The 24,229-nt window shown below is 36.4% G+C and overlaps 1 protein-coding gene across 1 annotated transcript in view; it reads right to left on the bottom strand.

Annotated features, from left to right (window-relative positions):
• MAP4K5 (mitogen-activated protein kinase kinase kinase kinase 5) overlaps positions 1 to 24,229 on the bottom strand; it is a 108,111-nt gene that overhangs the window by 77,950 nt on the left and 5,932 nt on the right. The window contains exon 3 of the mRNA XM_044231533.1: positions 4,436 to 4,493. Coding sequence (XP_044087468.1) covers positions 4,436 to 4,493 — 58 coding nt within the window. The remainder of the gene's footprint in view (positions 1 to 4,435; positions 4,494 to 24,229) is intronic.

Raw genomic sequence — 24,229 nt, 5'->3', positions numbered from 1 at the left:
GACACATTTAGAGGTAGAGCTGAAGAAACCTGTTAACAGACTGACTCTGGAATACAAATAAAAGAAAGACATCCCAAGGACAACACCTAGATATTTGCTTAGCTAACTGCTTCTCAAAATGGGGAAGGCTGAGGAAAGGGCAAGTTTGGGAGGAATAATCAATTTGTGGATTCAAATAATACTATTGCTAATACATAGAGCAAAATGTATGTGATGATATAATTCATTCTATTAATAGCTGATAGAAAATAAGCCAGTCAGAATGGCAGGCCCATGGCATGAAAAGACCAACAGTGAGCACTGAATCCACTTAAATATAAAACAAAGTTCAAATAATTGGTATAATTCTTAAAAGATATGTAGACTAACACACACTCAATGCCCCAGTATAATAAAAGAATTCTCAGGCAAAAACCTCCAAATAAACTAACCAATGTCTGAAAATAGGGAGATGAAGAGGCAGGAGGGTATAAAAGTGAAATTCAATATCTTTAACCCTAGAAGTCAATGACTTTTATTGCTTAAATCAATAAACCAAAATCACATATTTAAGCATATTAATCAAAGTCTTGTAAACCATCCTCTGTTAAAACGAGACTGTGTACCTTTCCAATTATCAGCAGTAAAAATAAAAGAAACATTTAGACATAATTTTTTAAAGCTTCAAAAAAACATTAAAAAAAAAAAAACCAGGACAAAGGATCAAACATCTCACTAAACAATACAGTAATAGACTCATCTATCAAAAGGAGAAAGATTCAGATTGGGTAATAAAATAAAACTCAAATATGATTAAGAGAAACACCTAAAAACCAATGACCCAGAAGGGATTAAAGTAAAATGACAGGCCCAAGTATAGAAGCTCTATCTACCTGTTAATATGCCACACAAATATAATAAAAAAGGGGACTTGGCAAGATCAATGTTTGACAAAATTAAACTAAGGGCAAAAGGGCATGAAAAGCTATCTAGTGAAATGCTATCTATGAAAAGCCAACTTTCTGAGAGAAAATAAGTCTAATATATCAATGACTTACATAAAGATCAACAGTTACCAACTAGAAAGAGTAAGGAGGGAAATGCCATTCATAACAACAAGAAATATCATAAACAAATTATTTGGCAAGTTATTATACTTGGCTGAAGACCTGAATTTCTACTCTCAAAATGCTGTATCTTTTAAATGAACAAATCACCAAATATTCACCTACCTGGTCAAAAATTACAACTCCTTTTTCATTTTTTTGCAGAATTAGAAAACTTATCCTAAAATTTATATGAAATCTCAAGGGACCTCAGATAGCCAAAACAATGTTGAAAAAGATCAAAATTGGATGATTCACACATTCTGATTTCAAAACTTATTACAAAGCTATGGTATTCAAAGTAGTGTGATACTAGTATAAAGACAGACACATGGACCAACAGAATAGAAAAGAAAATCCAGAAGTAAGCCCATGCATATATGGTCAAAGGTTTTTTCTGACCTTCAACCAAAAAGATTTCTGACACGCTGTTAAGACTATTCAATGGGGAGGGGCGCCTGGGTGGCTCAGTGGGTTGAGCCACTGCCTTAGGCTCAGGTCATGATCTCAGGGTCCTGGGATCGAGTCCTGCATTGGGCTCTCTGCTCAGTGGGGAGCCTGCTTCCCCCTCTCTCTCTCTGCCTGCCTCTCCATCTACTTGTGATTTCTCTCTGTCAAATAAATAAATAAAATCTTTAAAAAAAAAAAGACTATTCAATGGGGAAAGGACCATCTTTTCAATAAATGGTGCTGGGAAAATGGATATCCAAAAAAAAAAAAAAGTCAGACCCTCACCCAACACCATATACAAAAATTAACTCAAGACTTTGTAAGACCTAAAACTACAAACTCTTAAATAAAGCAAAGCTTATTGACTAGATTTGGCTATGATTTCTTTTTTTTTTTTCTTTAAGACTTTATTTATTCATTTGTAGAGAGGGAGAGAGCACAGTGGAGGGAGAGGCAAAGGGAGAGGGAGAAGCAGATTCCCTGCTGAGCTGGGAGCCCAACGTGGGGCTTGATCCCAGGACCTGGAGATCATGACCCGAGCCAAAGGCAGATGCTTAACCATCTGAGCCACCCAGGCATCCTGGCAATGATTTCTTGAGTATGATGCCAAAGGCACAAGCAACAAAAGAAAAAATAGGCAAACTGGACATCATGAAAATTTAAAAATTTTATGAACCAAAAGACTATATCAACACAGTAAAAAGCCCATGGAATGGGAAAAAATATCTGCAAATCATATATCTGATATGGGATTACTATCCAGATTATAACAAAGAACTCCAAAAAACTTAATAACAAAGAAACAACCCAAACCAAACCAAAGAAACAATTGTCTGCAACCCAATTAAAAAATGGGCAAAGGACATTTCTCCAAAAATGATATAAAAATAAGCACATGAAAAGATGCTCAGCATCTCTAGTCACTACAGAAATGCAAACAAAAGCTCCAATGAGAGAGCCCCTCATAGCCATTAGGATGGCTGCTGTAACAAACAAATCAAAACAGAAAGAATGTGTTGATGAGGGTGTGGAGAAACTGGAATACTTGAACACTACTGGTAGAAATGCAACTCTGTACAGCCACTGCAGAAAACAGTACGGTGGTCCCTAAAAAATTAAAGATAGAATTACCATATGATCTAGCAATTCCACTTCTGGTTATATAAAAAGAATAAAAGCAAGTCTGAAAGAAATATTTGTATGCTCATCCTCATATAGCAGTATTATTCACAAGAGCTAAAACGTGGAAGCAACCCAAGTGTCCATCAACAAATGAATGGTAAGTAAAATGTGATCTATTCATTCAACAGAATGTTATTTGGTCTTGAAAAGGAAGAATATTCAGACATACGTGACAACTGGATGAGCCTTGAAGACATTATACTAAGTGACATACACCAGCCAGTCACAAAAAGACTACTTACATCAAGTACCCAGAGTAGTGAAAATCAGACACAAAAAGTAAAATGGTGGCTGCCAGGGGCTAGGAGGAAGACTGGAATGGGAAGTTACTATATAATGGGCATAGAGTTTATTTATAAGATGTAGAGTCCTGAAGATGGTAGCCAACATCATCAGTGTATTTTATACCACTCAACTGTACACTTAAAAATGGTTTTGATGCTAAATTTTCTGTTATATGTACTTTATCACATAAAGTACTTGAAAAGTACATAAAAGTACTTTATCACATATCACTTTAAAAGACTGGAGAGAAAAAGCTACTACTACTTCTTTTAGAAGACTCTTAGGTTATCAAAATAACAAAATTGTTTCAGGTTTTACACAGTTGTTTTGTTTTCAAAGCAAATTTCTCAGTATTTTTGTTTTGTTTTGGTTTTAAGTAATCTCTACACCCAACATGGGGCTCAAACTCACAACCCCAAGATCAAGAGCTGCATGCTCTACTGACTGAGCCACCCCGGTATCCCTGGCTGTTTTAAAAAAAACAGCTTTCTGTTACACTTAACTGTGTTTTTTTTTTTTTTTTTTTTTTTTTTAAAAAAGGAAAAGAAAGGCACTAGGCTAAGACCAGAATTATTAAATCTAAGTCAAGCAGCCAGGTTACATCTGACATATAAAATACTATTATCCCAAATATTACCAAATGTCTTGCCTGATCAATGAATACTTTCCTTTAAAAAAAAAAAAAGATTATTATTTATTTATTTGAAAGAGAGACACAGCAAGAGAGGGAACACAGCAGGAGGAGTGGGAGAAAGAGACGCAAGCTTCCCGCCAAGCAGGGAGCCCAATGCGGGGGGCTCAATCTCAGGACCCCAAGGATCATGACCTGAGCCAAAGGCAGACGCTTAATGACCCAGGCGTCCCAATGAATACTTTCCTAATTGAATTCTCATAAAAGCTAAAACCGAAGTTCAAATACTTCACTACAACCTTAAAAGAAAATGAGCACTGCCATTATCCCTTTCAATTGTTTTTTTTTTTTAAGACTTTATTTATTTGACAGAGAGAGAGACAGAGAGCACAAGCAGGCAGAGCAGCAGGCAGAGGGAGAGGGAGAAGCAGGCTTCCCACTAAGCAGGGAGCCTGATGCGGGGTTCAATCCCAGGACCCTGGGATTATGACCCAAGCCAAAGGTAGCCATCCAACCTGCTGAGCCACACAGGTGCCCCTCATTATCCCTTCCAATTTTTGAATGTGCATATTTCAAACTTTATTTAGCAACAAACCTATTACATAAAACTCATCTTTAACTAACAACCTCCAGTGGAATTTAATTATAACCATATTGGATATCCTACTGCCCTGACAACAAAGATTTCCTTTTGGAAGACGGAAAATAAGGAAAAAAATACGGAAAATGCTTGTTAAGCCCTATATTTATAAACTACACAAGAAAAGTATTCAAAAACCATCTTGAGAGTTTTAATACATACCAGGCTCCAATTTGATAATTTTTACTGCAGCCAACTCTCCTGTATGAATATTTCTAGCCTAAAATGAAAATAAAAATGTTATTAAGTTTGTTAATTATATAAAAATTATTTGGCACTAAGTTAATTAGTTGCTTATCAACCATGCTTTTAACAGAACTAAAAAACAAAACCTTTATTTCCAATAAATGAATATATTCATTTTCTCACTAAAGAAAAATATAGAAAAGACACTCACACACAAACACACACCCACGGTTACCTTCTATCCTACCACTCAAAACTAGCTATTGTTTACAATTTTTGTTATACTTTGCCAAGTTTTCTTTTTTGCAATAAAGTTAATATTCTTACTAATTAAAAAATACTCATGGTTTTTATATATTTTATAAAAATAATAATAGATCATTAAAGGAAAATTTAGAAAAACAAGTCATCTGTATCTTACTACCCAGAGGAAAAAAGTTAACAAATAGAGCATGGGTTTTTTTTTCCCCTGTGTAGATGTGTAAGTGCTTACATGTATATGTGCCATCATATGTGGTCTTCTACAATGTTGTTTATAATACTGCATAATTTTCTACTGAATGGAGACTGTATTTCACTAATCTGGTATTGCTGAAAATTGAGGGTTTTAATATTGTTCTGCAGTTATAAATAGAGGGATAAATATATCTTAGCTTTACATCTATCCACAGCCTTATTTCCTTCAGATAAATTTATTTTTTATTTTATTATATTTTTATTATATTTATTTATTTTTATATATTTTTATTATTTATTTTATTTCTATTTATTCAGATAAATAGAAAAGAAACTATTCACTACTAACCAAAAAAATCATGGGCCAACTGATTTTTTTGAAAAGATTTACTTATTTGAGAGCACGCCCAGGAGCGCCGCACACACCCAAGTTGGGGCAGGGGCAGAGGAAGAGACTCTTCAAGCAGACTCCCCCTGAGCAAGGAGCCCAAGATGGGGCTGGATCCCCTGACCCATGAGTTCACCACCTGAGCAGAAACCAAGAGGCTGACACAAACAACTGTACCACCCAAGTGCCCTGGACAGACTTATAATTAGTGCTACAATGATTATAACTACAAATATTTTGGCATATATCACAGTTTAATAGTATGGCAACCTACAAGTATATTTGTTAGGTCAAAAAGTACGTGGATTTTAAATGAAAACACTGCCATAGTGCCCTTTAACAAAACTGTGTGAATTTATATTTTTACCAACCTTGGATGTGAAATCTATATTTGCTAACTTCTCTTGTTGGTCCAAATTTTAATTGTTTTTAAAATCATGGTCTTTCTCCATGTTATACCTAATTTTAAATGGCTACATAATAGTCCAAAAAATCATTCTCCCTTATCATTAGACGTTAAGGATGCTACACATAGTCTTTTCATTATTTAAGATTATTATGTTCAAATGGATTCTAAGGTTTGAAATTAACTAGGTCCAAGGGTATGAATATGAGCATTTAAGGCCATTAACACATACTACCAAAATGATCTAAAAGCATTGTACTATTACATTATCATTGCTAATATGAGTGCTCATTTTCCTTACATCAAGTGGTACGCCATATGTGGGAATGCAATTTAGTAATTCACAAGGCTTTCATTTACTCTATTAGAATCAAATATAAACTTTCATACTTGGCATAAAAAAATAAGCATATAATAAAACAAGAAAGTAAAATTATACCAATTTGCTGGATTAAATAAGTAATGTTGCAAGAGGAAAAAAGGGAAAAGAATAAAGAATGACAAAGAATACAGGGAATACAACCTTCGAAGGAATACTTTTAGAAAAGACATATAGAAGGTGAGGAAAAAGAATCGAATGGGGGAGAGGGATACAGAAAGAAACTCACAAACAGGAAGAAAAAAGGATTTTCTACAGAAGTCTCAAATACAGTAAGAAGTTCATATTTTCCTCATCTATCATGGTAAATTAGCATAAGGAGTGGTCTGGGGAGGAGAAAATACATTTTAACCCCCCCCCCGAATTATCCCTAAACCAAATGCAAACACATTGAAAGACATGGAACAGGTCAGCCAAAAGCTTCACACCACAACTATCCTTTCTGCTTTCTTGCCCTTGGACAAAAGAACTATCTGTTAGCCTCAGGTGTTGTCTCAGTTCCTAAGATCTTACAGCATTTCAGTCCTGCCATGGGTTATAGAAAATTATGTGTACAAAGATTAGGCTGTCCACTGCTCCACATTTCACATGCCAGTGAGATTTTGGTATATAAGACATGGCCAGAACAGACACACGAAAAAGGGCTCAACATCACTCAGTATCAGGGAAATACAAATCAAAACCACAGTGAGATACTACCATACACCAATCAGATACTACCATACAGCCAAAAGAATGGCTAAAATTAACAAGTCAGGAAACAGCAGATATTGGCAAGGATGCAGAGAAAGGGGAACCCTCCTATACTGTTGGTGGGAATGCAAACTGGTGCAGCCACTCTGGAAAACAGGATGGAGGTTCCTCAAAAAGTTGAAAATAGAGCTATCCTATGACCCAGCAATCGCTTTACTGGGTATTTACCCTAAAGATCCAAAGTGGCACATGCACCCAAATGTGTATAGCAGCAATGATCACAATAGCCAAACTATGAAAGAACCTAAATGTCCATCAAGAGATAAATGGATAAAGAAGATGTGGTATATATATACACAATGGAATACTATGCAGCAATCAAAAGAAAAGAAATCTTGCCACTTGCAATGACATGGATGGAACTAGAGGGTATTATGCTAAGTGAAATAAGTCAGAGAAAGACAATTATCATATGATCTCTCTGATATGAGGAATTTGAGAGGCAGGGCAGGGGGTTGAGGGGGGTTGGAGGGAAAATGAAACAAGATGGTATTGGGAAGGAGACAAACCATAAAAAACTCTTAATCTCACGAAACAAACTGAGGATTGCTAGGGGGTGGCTGAGTTATGGACACTGAGAAGGATATGTGCTATGGTAAGTGCTGTGAAATGTGTAAGTCTAATGATTCAGAGACCTGCACCCCTGAGGCAAATAATACATTACATGATAATTAAAAAAAAAAAAAAAGAACATGGCCAGAAGTTATAAAATAAGCAGTAATGACTGACTTCTTGGGAATGTTGTTCAGTGGGTTATAAATGTGTATTGGAAGATAAATTCCATGATAATGATGCAAATTATATCTATAATTGCTTTATAGTTTGGGGGAACTCTCATATTCATTACTTTATTTATTTAAACACAAAGACTTAGCTAGGTCAAGTTAGGGGACTTGCCCAAGGCTATTCTGCTGGCCAGGGGCAAGAGACAGTGTAAGAACCCAGTAACTGTATTCTGATGTCAACGTTTCACTGCTTTTTCAACAGATGAGAATTCTGTTTTCCTTTTTTAAATGCAACAGGTACCAAAGAAAAGTATTAATTTCATAATATTTAACACACCTCAGGGGTGACTTTTGTTGAAAATAGGGTAATGTACTATTCATATTTTATATTAAAACTATTTCCTATGATGATTTTCAAAATTAGAGATTGTAAATTCTTTCATATTTAAGGTCCTAAATAATTTGAGAGTTGAATTTGAACCAAGAAAAAATATTATTATTTTAAATAATTTGGAAAAAGATACCAAATAAAAGTTAGTACCTTTCCAAAATGTTTAAAATCTAACTTACAGGATTTGGAAAATTATCAACTGACAAGACTCAACTAATTCTTCTTTTAAGGCTCCTGCATCATAATCTAGTCAACATAATCCACTGCGATCTCTTCACGTTGTTACATTCCCGGTTTTCCCCTCTTTCTGCATTTCTCTAAGTGATAATTTTTAAAGTTTCCCTGGAATATAGAAAACATAAAATATCTATGTGTATATAGTGGAGATTTACATATGGGAAGAAAGATTTAACTACAAGAGACATAGATGGCCCAAGAAAGTAATATGTATGTACACTCACGAACAGTGACAGTTGAACCATTCAAGGTTCTAAAACTCAGATAGAGAGTACAATGTTTAACTCATGCAACAGTGATAGATGCTGACACATCTCCAGCAACAAAATATCTTCAGGGTATTCATTATTCCAGTTTTCCAAGCAAAACAGGATTAGGGCAATAAACCCTGCCAGTCACTAGAAACCAAAAGAAAATATGAGCCCACACTTCCCAATTACAGTTTATCAAACAAGTGCCAAGAGCATGAAAAGATCTAATATGCTTCTCTGAGACTGTGAAACAATTAATTCTGATTTAATCAGATTAACCAGAAGCAAATGACTTGGTCTCTAGTTTGAAAACACTGCCCTCATTCTGGTACATTCTCCTTTCCCTACCCTTCTCCCCTCCACATTAGTCTCATTAATTCAGATTTCTCCCTCAGAATGCAATTTAGGTATCACCTCCTCCAGGAAGTCTTGCCTAACATCCCAAGGCTGGATGAAGTGTGTTCTCTTCTTAGCTCTGAGGAGGATTCTATGAAGGACTATGCTATGGGTAGATGGCTCTATAAATTTGTTGAACGGACAATTATGATTGGAGTAATTATCCTCTTTACTTAAAAGTTGAGAATATTAAAATCCTCCACAACTAGGAAGTGCTATGAAACTGATAATATACTGCTTTAAATGGTCTTCTTTTATTTATGTTAACTCATTTTTCAATTTTTTAAAAAAGATTTACTTATTTACTTGAGAAAGAGAGGGTGTAAACCAGCAGGGAGGAGCAGAGGAAGAAAATCTTCAAGCAGATTCCCCGCTGAGCGCAGAACCTGACTCGGGACACTCAGTCTCATGACCCATGATATCACGACCTGAACTGAAACCAAGAGTTGGACACTTTAACAGACAGCCACCCAGGTGCCCCTCATTTCAATTTTTATTACCATGCATTAAATATTTTAGAGAAAAATTTTATTGTAAAAAATTACTACAGAATAGTATTTTGTTTAAAAAATTCAAATACTATAAAATAAGATGACAGTCCCTCCCATCTCCCCACTTTCATCCCCTTGAAGTAACTACTGTTAATAGTTTAGAGTATATCCTTCCAGGTTTTTAAGTAGGTTGATTCTTTCTTTGTTTTTAATTAATTATTTTAGAGAGAGAAAGAGAGATCAAGTGGGGAGGAGGGGCAGAGGGAGGAGGGAAAGTGAATCCTAAGCAGATCTCAGAACCCTGAGATCATGCATGACCTGACCTGAAACCAAGAGTCAGTGGCTCAACTGACTAAGCCACCCACATGCCTCAATTCAGTTGATTTTTAAAATATATTTTTTAATGATTTTATTTATTTGACAGAGAGAGAGAGATTACAAGCAGGCAGACAGAGAGAGGAAGCAGGCTCTCTACTGAGTAGAGAGCCCGATGGAGGGTCGATCCCAGGACCTTGAGACCATGACTTGAGCCAAAGGCAGAGGCTTAACCAACTGAGCCACCCAGGCGCCTCGGTTTGTTCGGTTGATTCTTAAGAACACATATACTGGGGCACCTGGGTGGCTCAGCTGATTGGACGTCTGCCTTCAGCTCAGGTCATGGTCTCAGGGTTCCGGGTTGAGCCCCGCATCTGGATCCCTGATAGGTGGAGAGCCTGCTTCTTTCTTCCATCTGCCCTCTACCTACTTGTGTGCTCTTTCTCTCTGTCAAATAAATAAATAAAATCTTTTAAAAAAAAAAAAAGAAAAAAGGAACACATATACTGACAGTTTGACAGTTTCTTACAAAGCTAACCACACAGTCTTAACATATGATCTAGCAATCCCCACTTTTGGCATTTACCCAATTAAGTTAAAAACTTACATCCACACAAAAACCTGTACAAGAATGCTTATAGCAGGCTTTATTCACAATCACCCAAACTGGAAATGATTAAGATGTCTTTCAATAGGTAATGATAAACAAATTGTGGTACATCTATACTAAATATTATTTAGTGATTTTAAAAAATGAGGGGCGCCTGGGTGGCTTAGTGGGCCAAGCCTCTCCCTTTGGCTCAGGTCATGATCTCAGGATCCTGGGATAGAGCTCTGCATTGGGCTCTCTGCTTAGTAGGGAGCTTGCTTCCCCCCCCTTCTCTACCTGCCGTCTGCCTACTTGTAATCTCTCTCTCTGTCAAATAAATAAATAAACAATGAAAAAAATGAGTCATCAAGCCATGAAAAGTTATGAACCTTAAACGCCTACTGCTAAGTGAAAGTCATCAATCTAATACCATATGATTCCAAGTATGTGACATTCTGGAAACAGTAAAACTATAGAGAATAAAAAGAATGATGGTTGCCAGGGGTTTGGGTGGAGACTGATGAATACCTAAAGCATAGGAGGTTTTAGGGTGGTGAAACTGTAATGATGGATACATATCATTAAGTATCTGTCAAAATCCATAAAACTGTACAACACAAGTGACTCTTAATGTCAAGTATGGACTATAATAATAATAACAATATATCAATACTGGTTCAGTAATTGTAATAAATGTGCCTCACCAATGAAAGATGTTAATAAAAGGGGAAATCATGGGTAGGTAGGTGGTTGGGGGGTAGATGAGTGTAACTACAACCTATTGGCTCAATTATTCTGTAAATCTAAAACTAAAATACTAAAAATTAACTCTACTGATTATTTTTAAAAGAATACATATAAAACTATTTTTTTAAGTATAGGATACCTTCAGACACATTTAAGAGTCAATTTTCATGATTACAATCAACACAGATATGTTGTTTCAATTTAATAGAACCAAAATAAAGACACAAGGACAGAGAACACCTTTTTGGGTATTTTGTTTTGTTTTGTTTTTTAGATTCTCAGGGGCTCAAAAAGAAACAGCTCATTGGAGTATATGAACAACAATTATAGAACCACATAAAATAAAAATGGTATTCAGCTGTACCAGGCAGAAGCCAAAATATATGATTAACAGAAGTAAAAAGTAAAGAAAAATAATATAAGCTAAAACTCCCACTAACAGAAATCTTAAATGTCATTCTCCATTTTGAAGACATACTTCTGTTCTCTCCAAATGAAGCCACGATGGGCAAACTTTCATACTCTGTAATTTTCCAGCTGGAATTTTTAAAACAGAAAGCAGTACCAGGCTCTTTTATAATAAAATGCAAAGAGGCTTTCAGAAAAAAAGATCTAAACAGAGACTTTACAGACTCAATTTGCTAAAGAGATCTTTCAGAAATTTAACTATATACTTTCATACTATAACCCAGAAGAGTCATACATAGTACTGGTTTTTGAAACCCAACTATTCTCTCCAACAAGTTCAATGCAATATTCTCAAGTATTTTTGTTTTTAACACACAGGAATTTGAAAATCCTGCAGTAGGAAATAATGGAATGTACTAAAGCACCTCTACAAAAAGGATCTAAATATATTTCTGATTCCTGTGTATTTTAGTAGGTTACTGGTATTCACTATTCAGACTTAAAAGTATAATAAACACCCAGAACTCTAAGAAAACGTCACTACAGCTAATCTCTTTTTTTTAAGATTTTACTTATTTGAGTGAGAGAGTATGCACGTGAGCACAAGCAGGAGGGAGGGGCAGAAGGAGAGGGAGAAGACTCCCCCTGAGCAGGGAGCCTGGCATGGCTCGATCTCTGGACCCCAAGATCATGACCTGAGCCCAAGGCAGACATGTAACAGACTGAGCCACCCAGGAGCCCTGCTTATCTATTATTTAACTCTTGTTAATTAGGAATTGAAATCACTGGGTGGGGAAAGATAAACTAATAATAAATGGGATCAATGTAATAATAAAATCCATGAAAGAGTCTTTCCAGTTAAATTTTCTATTCTCATTGCTAATGCATTTCCCTTTAACATCTTAATTAATATTTCCAAGTCAATTTACTATCAGAGAAGTGTTTTAACTCAAATTGTCCAGTCTTTGATTTTTAAATTCACAGTGAAAAGTTATCCTTAGAGTTCCACTTGCACAAAGGTTAAAAAAAAAAAAAAATGCTGACCAAGCCATTTCTATTTCAATAATACCATGCAGCAGACAGTTTTTTCAGCCATGAACTTCTTCACATGCTGTGAAAATTTTAAGGTGATTAAAAATAATTAAAGGAAAAGTCTTGTGTCTACACATTTACCTGCAAGTTTTCAAGAAAGAACAAGAGAGAGAATACTTAATAATAAATATTACACACCTCTGTGGCCATGAAGTTAGAATTTTTTAGAAGAGAATTTTAAAAAACTAGATCTAAAATAAAACTGGTAACTAATGACAGTCATTTAAAACCTACGGCAACCAAGAGAGTCACCATGAAGGTAAGTGAGCTCAGCCTTTATATACAACTTTATTGTTCTTCACATTAGGCCCCTCATCCTATCTCCAATTAACTTCCTTCCAGCATATTTTTAGGGTCACAAAAACTTTTCTGGAAAGCCAACTGGGGGCACCAGTTTTAAATACGCCCCCTTCTTCCAATAATATTATTTAATATAACTACAGAAAATTGAGACATCCCTGTATGTAACAAGCTATCTCTAGTGGCCAGTGACTATTTTCAGTCAGGATTATGCATCCCAGATTTAAGAATATGAAATATAATACAAAAGTAGCAACACAGCATCTGTAAGGTTTGAAGAATGTGAAGTACTGGTTCATCCAAAAAAAATGTAAACTATGTCATAGGCTATAAAACCTCTATACCTGTTTTTGGTATACTGTTTTGGAACACTGTTTTTGACTGGCTCATTGAACCAATATTACTGACTATGCATCACGTACTGTTGTTGATATTGGAGAATTAATGAAACAAAAAAGTTCCTGTCTTCCAAGGTTTTTATCAGTTGGAGAGAGAAGTGAACAGTAAATACCATACAGTGTCACAAGTGCCCTCAAAGGTGACATAAGACAACATAGGAGGATTCTGACCCCATTCAAAGCTGGATGGAGAAAGCTTCCAAGAGAAAGTAAATCTAACCTGAGACCTGAAAAGAGATGTTGGGGCTGCAGAAGAAGCATGATGGTGGTGGTAGTGGTGGTGGTGATTATGGCAGAATTCCAGACAACATGGTAAAGTCAGGAGAAAACACGTGCATCTCAAAGAACTATCTCGTGGTAAGGGAACTTAACAGTGTAAATAAGGGAAGGGTGAGACATCGAGATTCCTCTGCAGCTCAAGACAGACTATATCACCCACTGTTCTCTTGGAGCTACCACCTACTAACTTCTTGGTCACCCCCTCCTTGCTCATTCAAGACTTTATAGTCTCTGGGTCAGTCTTCTTCTCCATTCCTTCTCTGGCCTCCAGACCTACTTCCTGACTTCTCATTCCTTGACCTCCTATCTGAATCTTGATTTCAAACACTGTACTTCCTGCTGATGATCTACCCTTTCAGTCCCAGTTCTTCCATTCTTATCAGAGCAGTTCCTTATGGCTACCAATTACATCTCAATTCCTCACATTCCCTCAATTTTCAGGGTTCCATAGTCCATCACTCCATTTCCAGTCACTCTCTCACGAACTCCTTAACTTCTGTCCCATCTTGCCCTGTATCACATTAGCCTTGCAAAATCCTAATCTGATTAAACATAATCCACTCATTCCATGCTGGTATTAAATAGCTAGCCAGCTAATGCTGCTGGAAACAAATTTAAAATGATGTTAACTGATCTTATTTTGAAATCACAACACAAATTTCAAACTACAACTTTTCCACGAGGAGAAGCTATTTCCCACTCTTCATTAGGACTATTTTACTCTCCTCTTCAAACCTTCAATAATGCTTCAGCCTCTTTATTACTCCCTCTTTTCTTACCTATCCTGAGTAATGATGAAATTTCAGTTTTTCTTTATCTGACATTCTCCTATGTAGTCTTATGGCTCTAACAACCATCTCCAGGACAAATCTCTCCTTACTCAGCTTCACATTCCTAAATCCATGGAAACCTAAAAGGCATCTCAATGTTAACATGTCTAACATAGAACACTCGATTATCCCTACTCCATAAACCCATTCATTCCCATATCTTCCCAATCTAAATAAAATTAATTGCATGCATTCAGTTGTTGCTTAAATCCAAACCCAACTTCATTCTTCATTTCTTTCCTTTTACTTTTACACCTAATGTATAAGCAAATCCTGATGACTTAAAAATATAGATCAAATCCATTCACTTCCCTTTACCTCCTCTGTTCTACTTTAGTTCAAGCTTGTCTCCATTAGAAACTGGTAAGCTATTTAATGTAAGATGCAAAGAAACAGCAAGCCTAGCATAACCCCTAGTTTCTGGACTGCACAACTGAGTGGACAGTGTGATCCCATTCACTACAATGACAAACAAAGAAGATGAACACACCTTATGGCTTGAGACAGGAAGGTAGTGAAGGGACAGAGATGAATGGCTCAAATTTGAACATATTTAAATTTTAGGTTCCAAAGGAAAACCTACTAGTGATACCCTATAAGCCACTTAATAGCTCCTGAAGCTCAAGAGCTAACCTGGATTGGAGACAGATTTGGGCACCATCAACATTACTGAATCCAAGCCAGGTAGATGAGATTACTTAGGAAGAATGTGGAGAATAAGAAAAGAAAGTCAAGAATAGGATATTAAAAAATCACCCATATTAAGGAATAGTGAAAATAGACAAAAACCAAAACCACTCCAGAGATACTGTTCTATTAGAAACCCAGTTCAGGGCGCCTGGGTGGCTCAGTGGGTTAAACCGCTGCCTTCGGCTCAGGTCATGATCTCAGGGTCCTGAGATCGAGTCCCACATCGGGCTCTCTGCTCAGCAGGGGGCCTGCTTCCCTTCCTCTCTCTATGCCTACTTCTCTGCCTACTAGTAATCTCGATCTGTCAAATAAATAAATAAAATCTTTAAAAAAAAATAAAAAGAAACCCAGTTCAGAGAAACTGTTGGAAATCATCTAATTCAACTTTGTTCTAAAAAAACAATTCTCTTCTACTTTGCAGCAGTAATTTGGCCAATCTGATATATTAATTCTTTAGGATAACTTTAGTTGAATGAAGGCTTTTCTATGATAAGCAAAATCTACTTTCCTATAATTTCTCCTCAGTGTCCCTAGTTTTGGACTGTGAGGTAATACTGATTTAGCATATTCCTCCTACTGTGACAAATTTCAGGTAACTAAATTTATTAATTTATTAAGTATTTATTGAGAGCCTATGGCAGTTAGAGGCTAGTTCTAATTTTAACCCTGCTAAGATTAAAAAATATAAAAGCTGGGGTGCCTGAGTGGCTCCCTCAGTTAAGCACTGGATTCTTGGTTTTGGCTCAGGTCGTGATCTCAGGGTCCTGGAATAGAGCCCCGTGTTGGATTCTATGTTTGGTGCAGATTCTGCTTATTCCTCTCCCCCCTACTCTATTCCTATTCTTTCTCCCACTCGCATTCTCTCTCTCAAATAAATAAAACCCTTAAAATACATATGTATGTATATGTCTATATATATATGTATATATGTGTGTATAATATATACATATTGTATATAAGTATACATATGTATATATGTGTATACACACACACATATATATACATGTGTATACACACACACACACATATACACACACATGGGCTCCTTTCTAACTACAAACATCCAATCCCTTCAAAATGCTACATACAGTTTCCAGACCCTTCCTGCCATTCTGGTTACTACGTACTTTGACTAAGCGCTCAAAGTTTGACAGCACTTAGAAAAATAGATTCATGGCAATAAAGGAGACTTCTTTTTTTGAATTTCTATAAAGTTATGATACTTTTAAAATTGAAAAATAAATGTTAAAAGTGTTATATTCAAAGCCAAATGGAATATTTTATCCTCTGACAATAGCAAAGTAAAGTGCCTCATTTTATTTCTCTTATAAATCCTTTAAGGAAAAAGGTAGGTTATAAACAATAGGCATATTATACATATACAAATTGTTACATAAATTTCAAGGAAAATACTTCCAGTAAGACTATTAAGTTTATGGGAACAAAATACAATAAGGGTAGAGTCACTTATAGCATAACGTTCACATGAAAATTTAAAATAAAGATTAGGCATTCATTATTTTAATTTTTTTTTTCATTGAGCACCACCTATGCACCAGATACTTCAGATATGAAGGTAGTATTGCTGGAATAGGAGCAAAGAATTACAAAGATGTACCTGCCCTGAGTTTCAATGGGACAGATTACAGATAGCACCTAAAAAAGGAACTGACTGCTTTTAAACATAGTAAGTCGTTATTGTTTAAATAAGTTAAATGGCCACTTGTCAAGGACAGGGTTTGGGATTTTTGCACTGTGTGAGAGGCCCCTGCCAACTCATAAATTCCTTAATTTTTGTGGAGTATTTCCACGCTGCCTTCCACACAGTTACACAGGTCTAGACAGGTGCTCCTACTGCCATAGAAGGAGACTGCACTGCAGCATTCCCCAGCAGACATACTCCCAGGCAGACATAGTCCGAGCCTGGGGCCTTCCTGTTAGGGTTACTCTAAATCTGTCCACATGACTAACATCTCAGGACACACTAAAGCCTTGGCCTGTTAGGGCACTTACTTGCCTGTGAAAAGCATTTTCTTAACCCTTTCTTAGAACAGATTGATTTTTTTTTCTTTTCTGTATTTTATTTATTATAGTAGTATTGCATATATTTGAAAAATAACATATATAAATAGTATATATGTGCATATACACACACACATATATATACATGTGTGTGTAGTACATATATATATGTATTTTTTTTCCAATTTATTTATTTTCAGAAAAACAGTATTCATTATTTTTTCAACACACCCAGTGCTCCATGCAAGCTGTGCCCTCTATAATACCCACCACCTGGCACCCCAACCTCCCACCCCCCCGCTACTTCAAACCCCTCAGATTGTTTTTCAGAGTCCATAGTCTCTCATGGTTCATCTCCCCTTCCAATTTACCCAAAAGCACATACCCTCCCCAATGTCCATAACCCTACCCTCCTTCAGAACAGATTGATTTTTTTTTAAAGGAGAGTTCCATCCAGAAGAGTACTAAAAATGAATTATTTGGATGTCCTAATGGCAAAGTAAAAGGAAGAAAGGATTTAAGATGAAAGGGAACCATTGTTGATAGGTGACACATTTTTGAAGGTATAGTCAAAATTCACTAAAATTTCAAAAAGCTCAGAAAACTTAAAGAAACAGTTTTATTTTTGTGTTAAGAATTTGTTCAAGGACACTGATCACAGCATTGCTTATAATAAGGAACTCCTGGAGATAATCCAACGATAATGGATTAAAAATTGTACGATGAAGTCAAAGCTCTAAGCGAAAACTATGTCAAAAATTTTTTTTAAATTGCAAAATAATACAAGAAATAACACTCAAATATAAAATGTACATAATTACTAACATAAAAAGTTGTTTGTGATATATTAAAAAAACCTGTATTATCATATATATACCATATAGAATATATTGTATATTATATATGTGTTATATATATTATGACTAATGTATAATGGGAAATTTTCCTAGAAAAAAAAAAAAACTGGTAGGGAACCAATCATCTCCATCATATAATACAATTAGTAGCTAAAAAACTTAAAATGTATAAGTTGTGGGGCACCTAGGGGGCTCAGTTGGTTGAGCAGCTGACTCTTGATTTTGCCTCTGGTCATGATCTTAGGGTCCTAGGAACAAGACCCACTCGGGCTCTGCCCTTAGCGGGGAGTCTGCTTGAGATTCTTTCTCTTCCTCTCCCCCTCCCCTACTGTACACATGTTCCCTCTCCTTCCCTCAAAATAATAAATAAATCCCTTTTTTAAAAAAGGTTTTATTTATTTATTTGAGAGAGAGAGAGAAACAGAGAATGAACTGAGGGAGAAGCAGAAGCAGGCTCCCCATTGAGCAGGAAGCCTGATGTGGGGGCTCAATCCCAAGACTCTGGGATCATGACCTGAGGTGAAGGCAGACGCTTAAGCAACTGAGCCACTCAGGCGCCCCCAAAATAAATACATCTTTAAAAAAAGAGAGGAAGAAGGCACAGCTCATCTAATAAAGGAGGTGCATGTGTAGGAGAAGTAACACAGTGGTTCACAAGACAATGCTAAAAGTCAAATCCTTCTCAGGCAGTCCTATTTACCTTAAATTAGATAGCACACAGAAGTAACTAGTTAATGATAACTGCCTGAAATAATTAGTATTTCATTTTAATTCATAATAGCATTACACAGTACCATCTATGGGACTCAGTTAATCCAGATAACAATACCTGTAAGTTTAAAGTCCAGACAAAATGAGGGCAAGAGAAGCACAGCAGGAAGAGTGTCCCAACAACTAAGAAAAAGGACAGATTCTCTTTTTAGTTATTTACAATGTGGGGTGACCATGAGCCGAGTCATCTCCATAGTAAAGGCAAATCAACCCTGGGTTCCAACTTGGAAAATATGAGGATAAGAGTAATGACCAGAAGGGGTAACCAAGAAAAGGTGTCTCTTAAAATTAGTACCACAAACTGAAGCTGATGTGCATATTCAAATCTATCTAAAAAAATCCCTCATCTCTCAGCAGAGGAGTGAGGCCACCAAAGTTTCATCTGACCATAATTTGTTAAGAGCTTATTATGTGGTAAGTAACGTGTTAAGGGCTGTGTGTGCCCCAGTGAATTTAAAGATACAGTCCCCAGGCAGCTAGGCAGCTGAGAATAGTGGAAAGAACAGAGATTATAGAGTCAGATAATCTGAATTCAAATCCTCGTACTGCCACTTACTCAAAGTAAGATCTAGGACAAATAGTAAGGGTTTTTTTTTTTTGGTAAATCAGTGATGATAATAAACCTCTCCCTACTTCATAGGATTATTGTCAGAAACAAATAATATACTGATTATGAAAGAGCTAAACTAACATTAGTCACTCTTAGTCATTTTAATCCGATTTCATTTCTGTAAAAATGTTGGAAGGTGGGGGCCGGTATGATTCATGGGCCCAAACACCTCCAAGGATAGATCAGGCTATTTGCCTGGCTTCCCAATTCATTTATCAAAATCTCAGTGGAAGATGAAGACATTTAACAGAAATAAAGATACGTTCGACGTAAGTTCATCTTGCCCTTTTACGGAGAGTTATCTACATTAACTTAAATAGTACCTCACATAATTGGAGAGCAATAGCCAATGTACAATTAGCCCGCACAGCCAAGTGAAAGTGCCTGCTCCAATTAATATGAACTTGGATTAAGTTCTCAAATTGACAATTTTGACAACGGACATTTCTCAAATTAACAATTTGACAACTGACAAAAAAATTGCCCTGAAAATACAGGTTATCACTTGTTAATAACCTTCCTATTTCTCTTCCTGTATATTTGGTCTGAAACCACAATTTAAAGTTGAGAAGTGAAACTTTTATAAATTTTGAAAGCAAAAGCAGAATAAGAAATCTAAGTCAATCTGCGATCTATCCCATTTGTCTTTACCAAGAACACTGGAAATAATGGTTAAAGTAAAAATGCTGAACCTAAGTAATAAAAACAACAAAAACATTAAAATGTATTATAAGCCTAACATGAAGGCTATATCCACAAGTTAATTCTGGAACTATAATTTGTACAGCTGCAGCAGTGATGGCACTATTTCATGTCTATCTTCACCAAGATGAAAATATTTTAAAGACTTCTATAGTTTTCACATTTCTATGAAGGTAGAAAAGAGTTTTTAAATAATTTGCCTCCAGTCATGGCCCAGAGCTTCATATCTATAACTAGAGCCATATTCTTTTTTTAGGCAGTCATAAAATAAGCTTACTTCTGCAAAGTAAGAAATACTAAATAAAGATTTAACTGGGGGCGCCTGGGTGGCTCAGTCAGGTAAGTGTCTGTCTTTAATTCAGGCCCCACATTGGGCTCATTGCTCAGCAGGGAGTCTGCTTCTCCCTCTCTCTCCCGTTCCCCGGCTTTTGCTTTCGGACAAATAAATAAATAAAATATTTAAAGAAGAAAAAGATTTAACCAGATGATTTATAAAATAGTAAACACCCATAATAGTACACTTCATCCTAATAACACACTTTATTTTCACAGTAACCTTACACAACATTTAACATAACATCTAATTAAACAGCTTTTAATAAGATATCCACTAGCCTAATAAAACATGTAATTTTAAATAAGATTTTTGAAGCACAGTCCTTATTTTTTGCAGTTAACCCATTTTTGCAAGTTATTCACCCTCTCTCACCCTAACATGAAAACCCAATAATCTCTTATGCCAGAATACCATTGCACAGAAATGACAGTATATTCAAACAAATGGTATTAATATCAAAAAAGAGAGAAAATAGGTAATGTTTTGATATCAAATGTCAGAGAGAAAAGAAACAGCACATGCATCTATATTCTATCACCTTCATATTTGGGGCCATTAGGCATGCCTACTTTTAGAGTTCAAAGATTAGAGAATACTGGTCGAGATGCAGAAGAAGCAGCTACAAATTTGTTTACAAAATCATCCTTTTAAAAGATAACAGAGGATGGGGCACCTGGGTGGCTCAGTCATTAAGCGTCTGCCCTTGGCTCAGGTCATGATCCCAAGGTCCTGGGATCGAGCCCAGCATCAGGCTCTCTGCTCAGTGGGAAGCCTGCTTCTCCCTCTCCCACTTCCCCTGCTTGCGTTCCTTCTCTCAATGTGTCTCTCTCTGTCAAATAAACAAAATCTTTAAAAAACAAAAACAAAAACAGAGTAATGGGTAACACATCCAACAGATGACCTAATCTAATTAAAATCATAATGACCCGTACTTTTGCACCCGCCAATAAGATGGGATAATGGCAATGATCATGTCTTAGTTCTAATTCCTGACCCTAAGCTTACAATTTAACTGCAGTGATAGGGTCCGGTGATTCAGTAAGAAAGATATTTAAGACTTCTTCTGATTACACAGATATCCACATAGCTAAGTCCCTCATTTGCTTCAAGTTTTCACTCAAATCTAACCTCAATGAGGCATACCCTGACAACCCTCAACGTCCCCCATCACACCCTGGCAATCCTGATCCCCCTTAATCTGTTCAACTTTTCCTTCTTTCCGTATCTGTAATCACCTTCTAACATATACACAGCTTATCTACTATGTTTATCGTCTCTCTCTCCCCCTGCTAGAATGTAAGTTCCATGAGAACAAGAATCTTTGTCTACTTTGTTCACTTATGTTTCTCAAGGCCCCAGGACAGTGTCTGGCACATAAAAGTCCTCTCTAAATACTGCTTGAATGTTAAATACCCCTTTCCACCCTGTCATCACCCTGCTCCATCCCAGTTCCCCATATATCAATGTGCCTCATCCTAACCACACTTGTAGGGAAACAACTTGTAGGGGCTGGAAATCAATGGAGGCTCTACTTTAGAGGAAGAGGGAGAGAAAAAAGGGAGGGTAGAAAAAAGGGAGGGAAATAATCTTTAAAAGTATTTCCTATCTAAGTCCCTAACAATTCCATCTTAAGTTTTTGCCTTTAATCTTTCTCAATTTTCAATTCCTCCCAAATCCTTTGTCTTGATTTCATTCCCTGTGGAATTCCTTCTCTAAACTGACCTACACTCCTGGCTATTTGAGTAATAAAACAATCCCGAAGAATAATAACTGAAAAGCTGTAATCAGTCTCAATGGAAGGAAAAACACAGTGGAAAAAACTTGTGTGTGTCTCATTACTTCTTCCTTTCATAGCTACACTGCTTCAAGGTGGGGTCTACATTCCCTCTACTTTCTTCCATTTACCTCAACAATTTTGCTTTTAAAAATTTATTCTATTTTTAATTCAAGGATAGCTGACAAAGTGTTACATTAGTTTCAAGTATACAACACAGCGATTCAACAATCCTATCATTATGTTTTGCTCACAGGAATACATCTGTCACCACACAACACTATTATAATACTACTGACTATATTCCCTATGCTATACCTTTCATCCCTGTGACTTGTTCACTTCATAACTTGATGCCTGTATCTCCTACTTCCCTTTACCCATTCTGTCCATCCCCTGCCCCATGCCCCCTCCCTGGTGCAACCACCAGTTGTTCTCTGTGCTTATGGCTCTGTTTCTGCTTTTTGGGTTTGTTTGTTCATTTTTATTTTGTTTTTTAGATTCCACATATAAGTGAAATCATATAGTATTTGTCCTTTTTTTTTTTTTAAGATTTTATTTATTTATTTGGGAGAGAGAGTAGAGAGAACATGAGACGGGAGAAGATCAGAGGGAGAAGCAGACTCCCTGTGGAGCTGGGAGCCTGATGCAGGACTCGATCCCAGAACTCCAGGATCATGACCTGAGCTGAAGGCAGTGGCTTAATCAACTGAACCACCCAGGCACCCAGTATTTGTCCTTCTGTCTGATTTATTTCACTTAGCATAATACCCTCTAGGTCCATCAATGTCATCACAAATAGTAAAATTTCATTCTTTTTTTTGACTAATATTCCATTGCGTATACCTATACAACATCTTCGTTATCCACTGATGGACACTTGAGATGCTCCCATATCTTGGCTACACAAATAATGCTGCAATAAACACAGGGATGCATATATTATTTTGAATTAGTGTTTTCATTTTCTTCGGGTAAATACCCAGTAGTGGAATTTTTGGATCATACGGCATTTCTATTTTTGATTTTTTGAGGAAACTCCATACTGTTTTATATAGTGGCTACATCAATTTATATTCTCACCAACAGTGTGAAAGGATTCCTTTTTCTCCACATCCTCGCTCGTTATTTCTGTCTTTTTGATACCAGCCATTCTGACTGGTATAAGGTGATACTTCATTGCACTTTTGATTTGCATTTTCCTGATGATTACAGATATTGAATCTTTTGCTCTTAATAAACCCTTTCAACTCCTTATTTGTATGACCAATATGTTGCTCAGTCCTTCAAAACATATTTATTGAGCACATACTATCTGGTAGGCACTATGCCAGGCTAGCTGATTCAACGGTAAACACAAGGTCTCTGTTCTCATGCAGTTCAAACAGAACAGGAAGACTGACAGCAACAATGATATGTGATGAATGATGAGTATTAGGGTAAGAAATTATACAGCAAAGAGATATGATTCTATTTAAAGGACACAAAAGGCCTCCCTGAAAATGTAATGTTTAAAAACAAACCCAGGGGTGCATGGGTGGCTCAGTCAGTAAAGTGGCCAACTCTTGATTTTGGCTCAAGTCATGATCTCATGGTGGTGAGACTGAGCCCCTCTTTGGGCTCCATGCTCACGGGGAGTCTATTTGAGATATTCTCTCTCCCTCTCCCTTTGCCCACCACCCCACTTGTATGCTTTCTTTCTCTCAAATAAACAAACAGGCAGATCTAAAAAAACAAACAAAAACAAAACACAACAAAACAAAACACTTGTAGAGTAGAATATAGAGGAGAAAGAAGAGGATGAAAATTCTAATAAAAGAAAAAGTAAAAACCTGAAGGACGGAGAGTACAGAGCATATAAGGAACTGAATAAAGTTCCGTATGGTTAGAACATCAGGATAGGGAGGGCCTTAAAGTGTATACTATTCTAAGGTTTTATTCCATGGACATGGAGAAAAAAGGAGAAATGACACAAAACTTCAGATTTATAATTTTTGAAGATCAATATATTTTCCTCATTGCGGTCAAAGCAGAAGGGAGAAAGAATGGATGCAGGAGATGACAGACATGAGCTCTTAAAATCTTGATTACTATGAAAATAACTTCCTCATCCATCTTTGTTGCTTCTCAGACACCTTCAATATATCATTTTCTTCTGCCACCACTCTAACACTGC

The sequence above is a fragment of the Neovison vison genome, chromosome 13, assembly GCF_020171115.1.
Source record: "Neovison vison isolate M4711 chromosome 13, ASM_NN_V1, whole genome shotgun sequence".
Taxonomy (NCBI): Eukaryota; Metazoa; Chordata; class Mammalia; order Carnivora; family Mustelidae; genus Neogale; species Neogale vison.
This window is presented reverse-complemented; position numbering and strand designations above follow the sequence as displayed.